This window comes from Bombina bombina, chromosome 6, assembly GCF_027579735.1.
Source record: "Bombina bombina isolate aBomBom1 chromosome 6, aBomBom1.pri, whole genome shotgun sequence".
Lineage (NCBI taxonomy): Eukaryota > Metazoa > Chordata > Amphibia > Anura > Bombinatoridae > Bombina > Bombina bombina.
In genome coordinates, this window is record NC_069504.1 from 951,788,397 (window position 1) to 951,803,708 (window position 15,312).

A 15,312-nucleotide genomic window follows, 5' to 3' on the forward strand; every position below is an offset into this window, starting at 1 on the left:
AAGAAAAGAAAAAATAATTATGGCTGTACATAAAGATGGCCTAGGCTATAAGAAGATTGCCAAGACCCTGAAACTGAGCTATAGCACGGTGGGCAAGACCATACAGCTGTTTCACAGGAAAGGTTCCACTCAGAACAAGCCTCACCATGGTTAATCAAAGAAGTTGAGTGCACCTGCACAGTGTCATATCCAGAGGTTGTCTTTGGGAAAGAGATGTATGAGTGCTGCCAGCATTGCTACAGAGGTTGAAGGGGTGGGGGTCAGCCTGTCAGTGATCAGACCATACGCTGCATCAAATTTGTCTGCATGGCTGTCGTCCCAGAAGAAAGCCGCTTAAATGATGCACAAGAAAGCCTGCAAACAGTTTGCTGAAGACAAGCAAGCAGACTAAGGACATGGATTACTGGAACCATGTCCTGTGGTCCGATGAGACCAAGATAAAAATTATTTTTTTCAGATGGTGTCAAGCGTGTGTGGCGGCAAAAAGGTGAGTACAAAGACAAGTGTGTCTTGTCTACAGTCAAGCATGGTGGTGAAAGTGTCATGGTCTGGCCCGCATGAGTGCTGCTGGCACTAGGGAGCTACAGTTCATTGAGGGAAACATGAATGCCAACATGTACTGTGACATACTGAAGCAGCGCATGATCCCCTCCCTTCAGAGACTGGGCCGCAGGGCAGTATTCCAACATAACGACCCCAAACACACCTCCAAGCCGACCACTGACTTGCTAAAGAAGCTAAGGGTAAAAAGGTGATGGACTGGCCAAGCATGTCTCCAGACCTAAACTCTGGTGAGCATCCTCAAATGTAAGGTAGAAGAGCACAAGGTCTCCAACATCCACCAGCTCTGTGATGTCGTCATGGAGTGGAAGTGGACTCACTCCAGTGGCAACTTGTGAAGCTCACTTTGGGAATTTCCACTTACGGGTGTAATCACTTTTGTTACCAACGGTTTAGACATTAATGGCTGTGTGTTATTTTGAGGGGACAGAAAAATTTACACTGTTAATAGGCTGTACACACTACTTTACATTGAAAGTGTCATTTCTTCAGTATTGTCACACACACCTCTAAGTGTTTAAATGAGAACTGCAACACAAAGCTTAAAACCAGCTTAGCATACCGGTGGGAAGTCTTAGCAGCCAAAGGCTTCAATTGCATGCTTTACCTGAATCATGAAACTTTAATGTCACATTAGTGGCCCTTTAATGAGATTAAGAGCATTTTTGTGTCCACATAATCTATGTAAACCCATTAAAAACACTGCATTGTAATATCTGCATACAACAAACATCTGCAAGTTGTATGGCAGGTTTAGGTTTGCAGATGCCAGACAAAGATATAAAATTAATTCCACACAACTGCAGAGATGAAGTATTTTTAAAACATTTTATTACAAAAATTTTTTTAAATATTACATAAAAACAGAAAAACTCAGTAGTCAATAGGAGGCAGTTCCACTGTGATCTCTTCAAAACTTGCAAGGAATGATGGTACAGTGTCTGTAGTATCTATGGGATGAGAAAATTATAAAGGCATCACAGGAAGCCACTGCTCAACTAAGTGCTGTAGTAGGTTATACAGAATATAATTGTTACATTTAAAGGGACAGTCTACACCAAATGTTATATTGTTTTAAAAGATAGATAACCCCTTTATTACCCATTTTTGCATAACTAGTTCACACACTTTAACTCTGATTACCTTGTATCTAAGCATCTTCTGACAGCACCCTTGTCACATGACTTTGTATTTATTATCTATTGACTTGCATTTTAACCAATTAGTGCAGTGTCTGCCACAAGTGTGATCATAATGCTATCTATGTCTTACATGAACTAGTACTCCCCTGTTGTGAAAAGCAAATACAAAAACAGGTATTAAGAGGCTGTCTCTAATGGTTTAGAAACAGGCAGACATTTAGAGATTTCAGATGGTTGTGTAAAGCTGGGGGGGGGGGTAGTAAAGGCATTATCTTTTTAATATACATTAAAGTGTTTACTGTCCCTTTAAGGACAATGGACTGCTAGTTGTAGAAAACCTGCCCTGCACCACTTATAGCCAGAGTGCACTTACCAGATTCCCAAGGCAGGAGAGGCAGATCCATTGGAGCAGGTTCTAGGTTTATTAGGGCCTCAAACTTTGCCATCTCTTTCTCAAGCACCATAAGAGGAATACCAGCTAAGCAAATGTGACTGAGCCTGTGCTCTTCAGGGACCTCAAATCTTTCAAAATCTGTGTAGAGACCAAAGCTAATAAGTTCCACATAGAACTTCAGATATAATGACCTGAGTTGCCCAAGTTTTGTCAAAAAATTTGTTTATACTTGGCCTCAAGTCAGTTACAAGCTGCATAGTTGATCACTTCACAGCTAACTTGTGAGGCACAAATGGATTTACCTGAAGGATCGTATGGGAAAAAGTTTTCAATGTCAGGATAATCTTCTTTAGGAGGCCTAGCAAGGTAAGCTGAGTCAGTAGCCTGCAGTATAGAAGCAGAAATCATAAGCACACACTCAGGTATTTTATTCAAGTTTAATGAAAAATTTAACCTGAAACAGAAAACACTTGATTTCAACAGAAAATTTGAGTGGCCTGTATCCATGCTTCTAAATGAAATGTTGTAAATTGTATTTTACACGGACCTATATAAATCTCACTTGTGTGGAGAAAAAAAAAAAAAATAAAAAAAAAAAAAAAAAAATTTGATGGCAAATTCAATAACCCCCCCCCCCCCCCCCCAAAAAAAAAAAAAAAAAAAAAAAAAAAATTACACAAGAACTTGTGAAGAATTAGATAGTGACGTATTGTACCTTTTTTGCTGCAGGCCCTTTAAGTTTCTTTAAGGCAGTGTGTGTCGTAGCCACTTTCTGAGGTAGCACCTGTTTATTGACATTCCCCAATGCTTTTCTGGAAGCCACAGGTTCGGTTGACTTAAAGACTTTACCAGGGAATGAAGTCTGAAGCTTGCTAGACAAAGGCTTTGCTTAAAAAAAAAAAAAAAAAAAAAAAAAAAAAAAAAAAAAAAAGTCATTGCTGAATCTTTTACAGAATGTAATGAAAGAGTATCCACTACTTTCAGGATGGATATTTCTCAAAATATTCTTTTGTTTACTTAAATATGTTGCACCTCAAATACTTACTGGACTTTGCAGAATGCTTCACACGATCTTTAGATGATAGGCTAGTGAGGTCTCCATTCTCTTGATCAACATAAATCATTGTTGCCATCTTTATTCTGAAAGATGGAGATTTCTATTAGAAATAGTTACCATTCCTGTTGCAGAACACTATCAAATGAGGATCAGGAACTGGTTTAAATATTGTGCACTGGCCTACTTTTTCTCTACTAATATGAGCTAAAATTATACATTACATATTTTCTGTGTAAGAAAACCTGCTTCCTTCTGCTCTGACAATTTCTCTCAACTGAGGGTTATTAAAAGCAGGACAACGTTCCATGCCACACAAGGTCAAGCAACGTGTGGATGAAGATCACCAGATCAATACCATGGCAATCTCCAGACCGGGACCCCATTGAAAACCTCTGGAATGTGATCAAGAGGAAGATGGGTGACAACGCCACTCCTGGCACAAAAATTCAAGCAGCTCAGCTTGGTTTGACTTGTGACCATCCAACAGCAATGTTAAAGACTAGTGGAGAGAATGCCAAGAGGCATGAAAGCCGTCTGAAATCAGGGTTATTCCACTAAATATTGATTTCTGAATGCTTGTTAAAGTGAAGGTCAATTTTGATAAATTAGTGCCCGTTTTTTTAATAAAAACCATGGGCATTTTAATGCATCAAAATTGACATTCACTTTTCTACAAAAACGTACCTTTTTATCCTGAAAGCCGCTCCAGCAATTCCCCTGGAAGCCTCTTACATCAGAAATGACGAATCTGGCTTCCTCCAATCACAGCTTCCCCCCTGGGGAGAGGGGAGAGATCATGGCCTGATGCAACGCCGTGATTGGAGGAAGCCGGATTAGTCATTTTGGAATCGCAAAGAGGGCTTGCGACGGGCGGAGGAAGTGCTGCAGCGACTGTCAGAAATAAATAGGTACGTTTTTTGAAAAAAAAAAAAAAAAAAGTGAAATGTCAATTTTGATTAATTAAAGTGCCCTTGTTTTTAATAGGTTTTATTAAAAACCGGGAACCAATTCGTCAAAATTGACCTTCACTTTAAGTTCGAACATTAGTATAGATAATATGAACTGGTCTTTACATTATGCTAGTTCTAAAAACACTGCTTTATTTTGAACAGTTGCCATTTTCTACAATAAAGGCTCTTAATGACAATATTTTTTATTTGGGAGAAATGCTGTCAGACTAAAACAAAATGTTCACTTTACTCAAACCTATAAAAAGTAAAATCAGAGAAGCTGTTAATTTTGCAGTGGTCTTTTTCCCCAGAGCTGTATGCGTGTGAATCTATAACTTCAAGGTTTTCAACAAGTGGTGTGGGTTTTCTGAACTCTAGTCAAGGGACCTTTGGGTAGATATTTTATCACTTTGATGTGAATGTAGGGGCTCCCATGACTCTACTCAAATTAATGCACATTCACAGCAGGGGGGGGGGGGGGAGAAATCACCTGGCAATTAAAACTAATAGAAGCTTATAGCATTTATAACAAGGGGTCATAAGGGTTCCAGTACTGTATGGCCTATCAGAAGTGTAAATGTTTTTTTTATTTTAGGTTTTAACTTTAAATACCCAATACAAAACTATGAGAGCTGGCAATTTCCTTTTGAATCAGTGGGTCTAAGGCTCAAAGAGACATGAAATACAAAATGTATCTTTTGTGATTCAGATAGCATACGATTTTAAACAGCTTACCAATTTACTTTCTTTTCTTGGTATCCTTTGCAGAAGGAGCAGCAATGCACTATCGGGAGTTAGCTGAACACATCAGGTACTCCAATGACAGGCATCCACAAATCAGCAGCTACCTCCCAGTAGTGCTTTGCTGTTCCTGAGCCTACCTAGGTTTTTTTTTAACAAAAGATAGCAAAAGAACAAAGCAAGGAAGTAAATTGGAAAGTTGTTTAAAATTACATGCACTTTCTAAATCATGAGAGAAAGTGTGGGTTCCATATCCCTTAATTGATCCGATACCCCTTTATCCAACAAACTTAGTGGGTCATAGTCAAAAAAAATTTATTAGCATGTCATTTTTAAAACTACATTCCCTGCATTACACAGCAAAAAGTGATGCTTGGCACCTGCTGATGGCCCTTTAAGATCCTGACTGCAGACCTGCACTTCCCTGTCTCTAATGCAAGGTTAGACCACAATGAGCTCCTCAAGCACCCCCCCCCCCCCCCGATAAACACATGGTCAACATCCACACTAAAGACAGTGTCATGATTTGTGCTAAAGATGTTAAAGGGACATGAAACAAGATCCTCACATTTCAGAGAGTTTCATTTTAAAGGTATGTTCCATTTACTTATATTATAAAATTGCTTAATTACCTTGGTATTTTTTGTTGGAGTAGCAAACTATGCACTGCCAGGAGATAGCCAAACACACCAGTGACAAGATGCATGTATGAGCAGCCACCAACAAGTACCTAGCTTCCAGTAGTGCATTGCTGTTCCAAATCATACCTAGGTATGAAATTATATATATATATATATATATATATATAATATCTCATGTAAACCATATAGATAACATTGTGATCACACCCATGAATTGTGGCAGACACTGCACTAATTGGATAAAACGCAAGTCAATAGATAACAAATAAAAAGTCATCTGATCAGGAGGCTGTCAGAAGATGCTTAGCTACAAGGTAATAGAATAGTGTTGGTTATACAAAACCGGGGAATGGGTAATAAAAGGATTCTCTTAAAACAAAAATGCTGGTGTTGACTGTCCCTTTAAGTCGTAAGATTACATGCGCTAACAAATTAGAGCATTTTTTTTTACTATAATAGCCATTTCATTTTTACATTACTGTCCCTTTAAATCATGGCAGTAGGATAAAAATAGTGTAGGAAACAATCAGAAGGGGGTGCTATTCTGTGTGTTTCAGAAGCTAACAACCTATAAATAACCCGGTTGTCAGTCCCAAGTTGCTACTAGATATAGAAGAGACACAACTTGCGGGAAAGGCTATGTCTGACTAAACTACCACTTAGAGCCTAAGTCATATAGTCTTATATACACCATATATAATAGTTAGACAAAAAAAACAGACACACCACAGCTTTCCCCAAGATTAAAATATTTCAAGCTCAACAGAATTTACTCCCCAATAAAACCCACATTAGTCTATAAAGCACTGAAAGATCACTACTTTCTCCCCCACACAGTTAACGTCTCTCGACTATAGTACAAAAAAAAAAAAGCCTTTTGCATTGAGTTTAGCTGCCCATCGGTAGTGGTAGAAGATGGTTGTTAGTCACCTTCACATGAGACAGCAGTGATATTAGTAACCAGGTTCAGCTGTAACTGATGCCAACGACTAAAACAGACAGAAGTTAAAAGAACTGAAGCATTCGACTCGATACGCCCCAAACAAACAAAAACATGTAATGAACCTCCCAGAGCAGTAAGTTTCACCAGCACCTTACCGTAAACAATCAACAACAGTCACCTGGCTGATACAAACAGATTATTGTAGTGCAACCCTTAAATGAAACCCCGCCAGTTGATTGGTTCAAATGTCAGACCGCACCCTGTTGATTGGGTTCCTTGTTGGATAAGTCTAGATCCTATTGGTTAAGATGCGTACATTGCATCACCACGTTTTGCGTAATTAACCGATGAAGTGCCGGGTTATTATAATATCGTGTGCTGAGATGTTTTAACAGTGTTATAGTAGTAGTTTTTAATATAAAAAAGATAAGCAGCATAAATTGTATAAGTTTATTCAAAACCGTTGCTATAACTACAAGATCCAGATAATGCGATAATGCACGCAAATTAAACTTTCAAGATGTGCAGTCTTTTTATATTACATTTTTATGAGTCACCAGCTCCTACTGATCATATGCAAGAATTCACGGAATAATATACGCATATGTATTTGTGATTTGCTGATGGTTGTCACATGATACATTAACTTTAGTAAAAGTGACAAAACAAACAGTAGTAACATTTTAAATAAATGTATTATTTGAGGGACCAGTTACTTATCTTTGATGATTGATGTCACTGGAGGCATTGAATGGGGTTAATTTAGTGGCAGTTAGGAGTAACAGGGGTTCTTAGGGGCAGTTAGGATTAACAGGGGTCTTTAGGGTTAAATTATGGTGAGAATTATGTAAAGGCACAGTAAGGGTTAATGTAAGGTGCATTTAGGGGTAAAGGTTAATTATGTAAAGGCACAGTAAGGGTTAATGTAAGGTGCATTTAGGGGTAAAGGTTATTTATGTAAAGGCACAGTAAGAGTTAATTTAAAGTGCATTTAGTGGTAAAGGTTATTTATGTAAAGGCACAGTAAATGTTAATTTAATGTGAAGTTAGGGGTAAAGGCAGAAGTCTATTGAAAACTGCTGTGACTTGATCTTTGAATCAGTGAACTGTTAACTGAAAGATTTATTGCAAATGAGTTAACAGTTCACTGATTCAACAGCACTGGTAATAAGATCCTAGAGTGAGGATGTCTGATTCTGCTGTGTGCAGACATCCCAAGTCTCCCTGAAGTTCAGGGAATCTCCCTGATTGCAATAGCGGCTCCCTGATGCCATCAAATGGAATGCAATCTTCCTGAAATTCCAAGTACCATGATCCAATGTGGCCCAAATCTGGAAAAGTATTTCTTTAAGGAATGTCTTTAGTTGCTGGGGCGTTATAGAACCCTCAAAGCATGCATCAGTAACCAAAAAACCACCACTGATTTTAATAAAATAAAACACAAATACTACCTTATTTACTGCACGTAATTAAACTATGTACAGGTGGCCCTCGGTTTACAACGGTTCAATTTGCACCGTTTCAGAATAACAACCTTTTTTTTCAGTCATGTGACTGCTATTGAAAAGCATTGAGAAGCAGTGCATTTATTAAAATAGCCAATAGGTGGAGCTGTCCGCTTGTGTTGCAGCAAAGATATGCAAGCCAAGGAAGCTGAAATTAATCAGTTTAACCAGACCTGAGCTATCGAGCAGCAAAGGAACAAGATCTTCCTGTCTATAAATCAGTCCAGATTGGAATGCATAGAAAGAACTGTTTGCAGAAAAATGCAAGTAAAGTCTGTGTTGTGTGATTATTTTATTAGGTTTATAATGCTGTTTAGCAAATGTTTTTGTTCATTTAACTTAGTTTAATTATATATTCTGTGTTGTGTGATTATTTTATTAGGTTTATAATGCTGTTTAGCATTTAAAGTCTTCATTTCAAAGCTTTAAAAATAATGTATTTGGTGTTACTTATGCCAATTTTGAGAGGGGCCTGGAACCTAACTCCCTCACTTCCCATTCACTTACATTATAAACTGGGTTTCAATTTACAACTGTCCGCTTGTGTTGCAGCAAAGATATGCAAGCCAAGGAAGCTGAAATTAATCAGTTTAACCAGACCTGAGCTATCGAGCAGCAAAGGAACAAGATCTTCCTGTCTATAAATCAGTCCAGATTGGAATGCATAGAAAGAACTGTTTGCAGAAAAATGCAAGTAAAGTCTGTGTTGTGTGATTATTTTATTAGGTTTATAATGCTGTTTAGCAAATGTTTTTGTTCATTTAACTTAGTTTAATTATATATTCTGTGTTGTGTGATTATTTTATTAGGTTTATAATGCTGTTTAGCATTTAAAGTCTTCATTTCAAAGCTTTAAAAATAATGTATTTGGTGTTACTTATGCCAATTTTGAGAGGGGCCTGGAACCTAACTCCCTCACTTCCCATTCACTTACATTATAAACTGGGTTTCAATTTACAACTGTCCGCTTGTGTTGCAGCAAAGATATGCAAGCCAAGGAAGCTGAAATTAATCAGTTTAACCAGACCTGAGCTATCGAGCAGCAAAGGAACAAGATCTTCCTGTCTATAAATCAGTCCAGATTGGAATGCATAGAAAGAACTGTTTGCAGAAAAATGCAAGTAAAGTCTGTGTTGTGTGATTATTTTATTAGGTTTATAATGCTGTTTAGCAAATGTTTTTGTTCATTTAACTTAGTTTAATTATATATTCTGTGTTGTGTGATTATTTTATTAGGTTTATAATGCTGTTTAGCATTTAAAGTCTTCATTTCAAAGCTTTAAAAATAATGTATTTGGTGTTACTTATGCCAATTTTGAGAGGGGCCTGGAACCTAACTCCCTCACTTCCCATTCACTTACATTATAAACTGGGTTTCAATTTACAACGGTTTCCATTTACAACCATTCCTTCTGGAACCTAACCCTGGCGTAAACTGAGGGCTACCTTGTATTCTAAAATATTTAAAGGGACAGTATACTGTAAAATAGTTTTTCCCTTAATGTGTTTACAATTGCTTTTTTTACCAGTTGCAGAGTAAAAAATGTATGAAAATTAGCTTTTTAAGGTTTATTTCTGTATATTAAAGCTCTGATTTTGTGTTTTGAAGCCACAGCCTAATAAAATAGGTTGAGCTTGTAGGTATAATCTGAACTCATTACTGTATTACATTGTGCACATATACCTGCTTCTTTATCTTATATCTGTCCTTAAAACAATCACCAATACTTTGAGAGAACAATGGAAAATCAACATTTTATTACCTTATCTCTGCTTTATCACACTGGGAGTGTAATTTCTTCTGCTGGCTGTGTTTACAAAGCTTATCTATAGCTGGTACGCGCGGCCACAAACTTTCAGAATAGGTGGGGATACCACATGCTAAATTAACAATTTCAAATGCCAATATAAGGGTAAAGGAGCTACTTGTAAACAATTTAATACACTCCAGCAGGTAAAGTGGATCATTGGGAACAAATTAAAGGGGAGAAAATTTTTGAGTAAACTGTCCCTTTAAGCATTCAACAAGCGTACAATCACTGGAAAATATGTTTGTTGTATGTGGTTGTGCAATAAAGCTACTTTTTTAAATGTGACTTTAGTGGGAAGCTACTTTAATGATGTCTCTATTTTATTTAGGGTTTCAAGGTGTCCAATATATAACTGGGGGGTCGGTGCAGTAGCGGGTGAAGCCACCTCCCTGAAATGAGTTTTTCCAGATTGGGATGTCTGTGTGTGATTCATTGCAAAAGAGTTAGCAGAAGCAGGAATCACTCACTCTAGGATCATATTACCAGTGCTGCTACAGACTCAGGAAGTGAACTGTTTCAAACGAAACGGTTCAGTCTGGTGAACTGATTCATACAGTTCATTGAAAAGAATCAGTTCAAAAGAACGATTCGTAAACGAACTGGACATCACTAATGTAAATCTACTGTATTTACTGGTCCTATCTTCTATAGGGGACATTTCCAGGAACAAAAAATCCAGGGACATAGAACAAAATGCAGGGACTGTCCCTGGAAATCAGCTCTAGAGCTGACTTTAACTATGTGTTTATTCTATTTGCATAGGTTTAAACACAGATAGCATTTTGTTATTGCAATGTTCTTGTATATAATACATTAAATCATAGTCTTGTATTACTTTTAGATCACATTGTACTTTTATATCATCATCCCATACCTCCCAACATTTCAGGTTGCAGAATTTGAGGCATAGCATGGTTAAAGGAAAAGTTAACTATACTATACCACTCTGCAGCGTCTTAAATATCTTCTAAATTTATGTGACCTTCATTTATCATTTTATTGGATCCGACTTAGTAAACTTCAAATTCTACCTTTTACTCTGATACCTTTTCACGCCGTAACTCTGCCTGGATGGAAAAAAAAAATGTTTTTGAATGACTAATCTCATTCTATAAGTTCTGATTGGTCCCCCACTGGTGTCCCAACTTACTCGCTCTACGCCTACCAATCTAAATGCGCATACGTGTCTCACTGAAATCTAGACCTGATTACTGCTGGTGTTTCTCGATGCATGCGCAATATAATTAAGCATAGCAAGAACGCGCACAGAGGTACACGTAAGAGAGGGTGGGACCATTCTTACGTGCAAAGGAGCAAAACCAGGAAATGAGCGGATGGGCAGAGGAAGCATTTATAACAGTATGGGAATAATTATATAAATATCTTCAAAGGAATACATTTTTTTTTTTTAAAGTTAGCGACGGAGTTGATCGAGATAAGATTAGTCAATGTCATTGATATTGACTCGAAAAAATTCCTTTCACTTTAAAGGTACATGAAACCCAAACTTTTTCTTTCATGATTTAGATAGAGAATACAATTTTAAACAACTTTTTAATTTACTTCTATTATCTAATCTGTTTCATTCTCTTGGTATAATTTGTTGAAGGAGCAGCAATGCACTACTAGTTTCTAACTGAACACATGGGTGAGCCAATCACATTCAATATATATATGCAGCCACCAATCAACATCTATAACCTAGTTTATCTGCTGCTCATGAACTTGCCTTGGTAAACCTTTCAGCAAATGATAACAAGAGAAGAAAGCAAATTAAATAATACAAGTGAATTGTAAAGTTGTTTAAAATTGTATTCTCTATCTGAATCATGAAATACATTTTTCTCCTGTTAAGTGTAGTCAGTCCACGGGTCATCCATTACTTATGGGATATTAACTCCTCCCTAACAGCAAGTGCAAGAGGATCACCCAAGCAGAGCTGCTATATAGCTCCTCCCCTCTACGTCATACCCAGTCATTCTCTTGCACCTAACTAATAGATAGGATGTGTGAGAGGACTGTGGTTGTTAAACTTAGTTTTTATTTCTTCAATCAAAAGTTTGTTATTTTAAACGGCACCGGAGTGTGTTGTTTTTTCTCAGGCAGCATTAGAAGAAGAATCTACCTGAGTTTGTGTATGATCTTAGCGGACGTAACTAAGATCCATTTGCTGTTCTCGGCCATTCTGAGGAGCGAGGTAACTTCAGAACAGGGGACAGCGGGCAGGTTCACCTGCAAGGAGGTATGTTGCAGTATATTATTTTCTAAGGAATGGAATTGACTGAGAAAATACTGCTAATACCGATGTGATGTAATGTAAGTACAGCCTTAAATGCAGTAGTAGCAACTGGTATCAGGCTGATATGTATGTATGTTTACACTTAAGTATTTCTGGGGAATGGCACTTCACTGGGAAAATACTGTATACATATAACTTTTAGCCTAAATCTGCAGTGTGAGCGGCTAGCAGCAGGCTTTTTAATAACATTTCATAAATTATATTTTAAACGTTTACTGGCATGTTAATCGTTTATTTATCTGAGGTACTTGGTGAAAAATTGTTTTGGGCGTTATTTTCCACATGGCTGTCGTTTGTTTTGAATTAAATCAGTTTACTGAGCTTCCCTCACTGTTGTATTATGAGTGGGAGGGGCCTATTTTGGCGCTTTTATTGCGCAGTAGAAATTCAGTCACAGTCTGCCTTTTTCTCCCTGCATGATCCAGGACGTCTCTACAGAGCTCAGGGGTCTCCAAAACTAGTTTTGAGGGAGGTAATCACTCACAGCAGACCTGTGAGACTGTGCTTTGACTGTGATAAAAACGCTTATATTTTCAATTGTTATCCGTTTTTTGGTATTAAGGGGTTAATCATCCATTGCTAGTGGGTGCAATCCTTTGCTAACTTAATGCATTTACTGTGAAAATTTGGTTTCTATAACTAATCCGGTTCATTGTTATTTCAACTGTGACAATTTTTGTGTGCTTCTTAAAGGCACAGTAACGTTTTTTATATTGCTTGTAAATTTATTTGAAAAGTATTTTCCAAGCTTGCTAGGCTAATTGCTAGTTTGTTTTAACATGTCTGACACAGAGGAATCTCTTTGTGCAATATGTTCAAAAGCCAATGTGGAGCCCAATAGAAATTTGTGTACTAATTGCATTGATGCTACTTTAAATAAAAGCCAATCTGTACATTTCAAGAAAATTTCACCAGACAACGAGGGGAAAGTTATGCCGACTTACTCTCCTCACGTGTCAGTACCTGCATCTCCCGCTCAGGAGGTGCGTGATATTGCGACGCCAAGTACATCAGGGCAGCCATTACAAATCACTTTACAAGACATGGCTAATGTTATGACTGAAGTTTTATCTAAATTGCCAGAACTTAGAGGTAAACGCGACCACTCTGGGGTGAGAACAGAGTACGCTGATAATGTTAGAGCCATGTCTGATACTGCGTCACAATTGGCAGAACATGAAGACGGAGAGCTTCATTCTGTGGGTGACGGATCTGATCCAAATAAACTGGACTCAGACATTTCAAATTTTAAATTTAAGCTTGAGAACCTTCGTGTATTATTAGGGGAGGTATTAGCGGCTCTGAATGATTGTAACACGGTTGCAATCCCAGAGAAATTATGTAGGCTGGATAGATACTATGCGGTACCGGCGTGTACTGACGTTTTTCCTATACCTAAGAGGCTTACAGAGATTATTACCAAGGAGTGGGATAGGCCCGGTGTGCCTTTTTCCCCCCCTCCTATATTTAGAAAAATGTTTCCAATAGACGCCACCACACGGGACTTATGGCAGACGGTCCCTAAGGTGGAAGGAGCAGTTTCTACTCTGGCTAAGCGTACCACTATCCCGGTGGAGGATAGCTGTGCCTTTTCAGATCCAATGGATAAGAAGTTAGAGGGTTACCTTAAGAAAATGTTTACTCAACAAGGTTTTATATTACAACCCCTCGCATGCATTGCGCCTGTCACGGCTGCGGCGGCATTCTGGTTTGAGTCTCTAGAAGAGACCATTAGCTCAGTTCCATTGGATGAAATTATAGACAAGCTTAGAGTCCTTAAGCTAGCTAATTCATTTATTTATGATGCCGTAGTACATTTAACTAAGCTTACGGCTAAGAATTCCGGATTCGCCATTCAGGCGCGCAGAGCGCTGTGGCTAAAATCCTGGTCAGCCGATGTGACTTCTAAATCTAAATTGCTTAACATACCTTTCAAAGGGCAGACATTATTTGGGCCCGGTTTGAAAGAAATTATCGCTGACATTACTGGAGGTAAGGGCCATGCCCTGCCTCAAGACAGAGCCAAACCAAGGGCTAGACAGTCTAATTTTCGTGCCTTTCGTAACTTCAAGGCAGGAGCAGCATCAACTTCCTCCGCTCCAAAACAGGAAGGAACTGTTGCTCGTTACAGACAGGGCTGGAAACCTAACCAGACCTGGAACAAGGGCAAGCAGGCCAGAAAACATGCTGCTGCCCCTAAGACAGCATGAAGTGAGGGCCCCCAATCCGGAAACGGATCTAGTAGGGGGCAGACTTTCTCTCTTCGCCCAGGCTTGGGCAAGAGATGTCCAGGATCCCTGGGCGTTAGAGATCATATCTCAGGGATATCTTCTGGACTTCAAAGCTTCTCCTCCAAAAGGGAGATTTCATCTTTCAAGGTTGTCAACAAACCAGACAAAGAAAGACGTTTCTACGCTGTGTACAAGATCTTTTGCTAATGGGAGTGATCCACCCGGTTCCGCGGTCGGAACACGGACAAGGGTTTTACTCAAATCTGTTTGTGGTTCCCAAGAAAGAAGGAACCTTCAGACCAATCTTGGATTTAAAGATCCTAAACAAATTCCTAAGAGTTCCATCGTTCAAAATGGAAACTATTCGGACAATCTTACCCATGATCCAAAAGGGTCAGTACATGACCACAGTGGATCTAAAGGATGCGTACCTTCACATACCGATTCACAAGGATCATTACCGGTACCTAAGGTTTGCCTTCCTAGACAGACATTACCAGTTTGTAGCTCTTCCCTTCGGGTTGGCTACTGCTCCAAGAATCTTCACAAAGGTTCTGGGTTCTCTCCTGGCGGTACTAAGACCGCGAGGAATATCGGTAGCTCCGTACCTAGACGACATTCTGATACAAGCGTCAAGTTTCCAAGCTGCCAAGTATCATACAGAGTTAGTACTGGCATTTCTAAGGTCACATGGGTGGAAGGTGAACGAAGAAAAGAGTTCTCTATTGCCACTCACAAGAGTTCCTTTCTTAGGGACTCTTATAGATTCGGTAGAAATGAAAATTTACCTGACAGAGGACAGGTTAACAAAACTCCTAAATGCTTGCCGTGTCCTTCATTCCATTCCACACCCGTCAGTGGCTCAATGCATGGAGGTAATCGGTTTAATGGTAGCGGCAATGGACATAGTTCCTTTTGCACGCCTGCATCTCAGACCACTGCAACTGTGCATGCTAAGTCAGTGGAATGGGGATTACTCAGATTTGTCCCCTATGCTGAATCTGGATCAAGAGACCAGAAATTCTCTTCTATGGTGG

The 15,312-nt window shown here is 38.7% G+C and overlaps 1 protein-coding gene across 2 annotated transcripts; it reads right to left on the bottom strand.

Annotated features, from left to right (window-relative positions):
- Positions 1-1,375: 1,375 nt before the first annotated feature.
- On the bottom strand, positions 1,376-6,700 carry LOC128662384 (securin-like). Of its 2 annotated transcripts, none has more exons than XM_053716175.1 (6): positions 6,585-6,700; positions 3,143-3,237; positions 2,813-2,985; positions 2,400-2,481; positions 2,077-2,235; positions 1,376-1,511 (listed from the first exon to the last, which is right to left on the bottom strand). In XM_053716175.1, the coding sequence occupies exons 2-6, from the start codon at positions 3,228-3,230 to the stop codon at positions 1,435-1,437; spliced, it is 579 nt and encodes a 192-aa protein (XP_053572150.1). In that variant the 5' UTR covers positions 3,231-3,237; positions 6,585-6,700; the 3' UTR covers positions 1,376-1,434. The 2 variants fall into 2 exon arrangements, with proteins under 2 accessions (XP_053572150.1, XP_053572151.1); XM_053716176.1 differs by lacking the exon at positions 6,585-6,700 and adding an exon at positions 6,417-6,509.
- Positions 6,701-15,312: the final 8,612 nt, after the last annotated feature.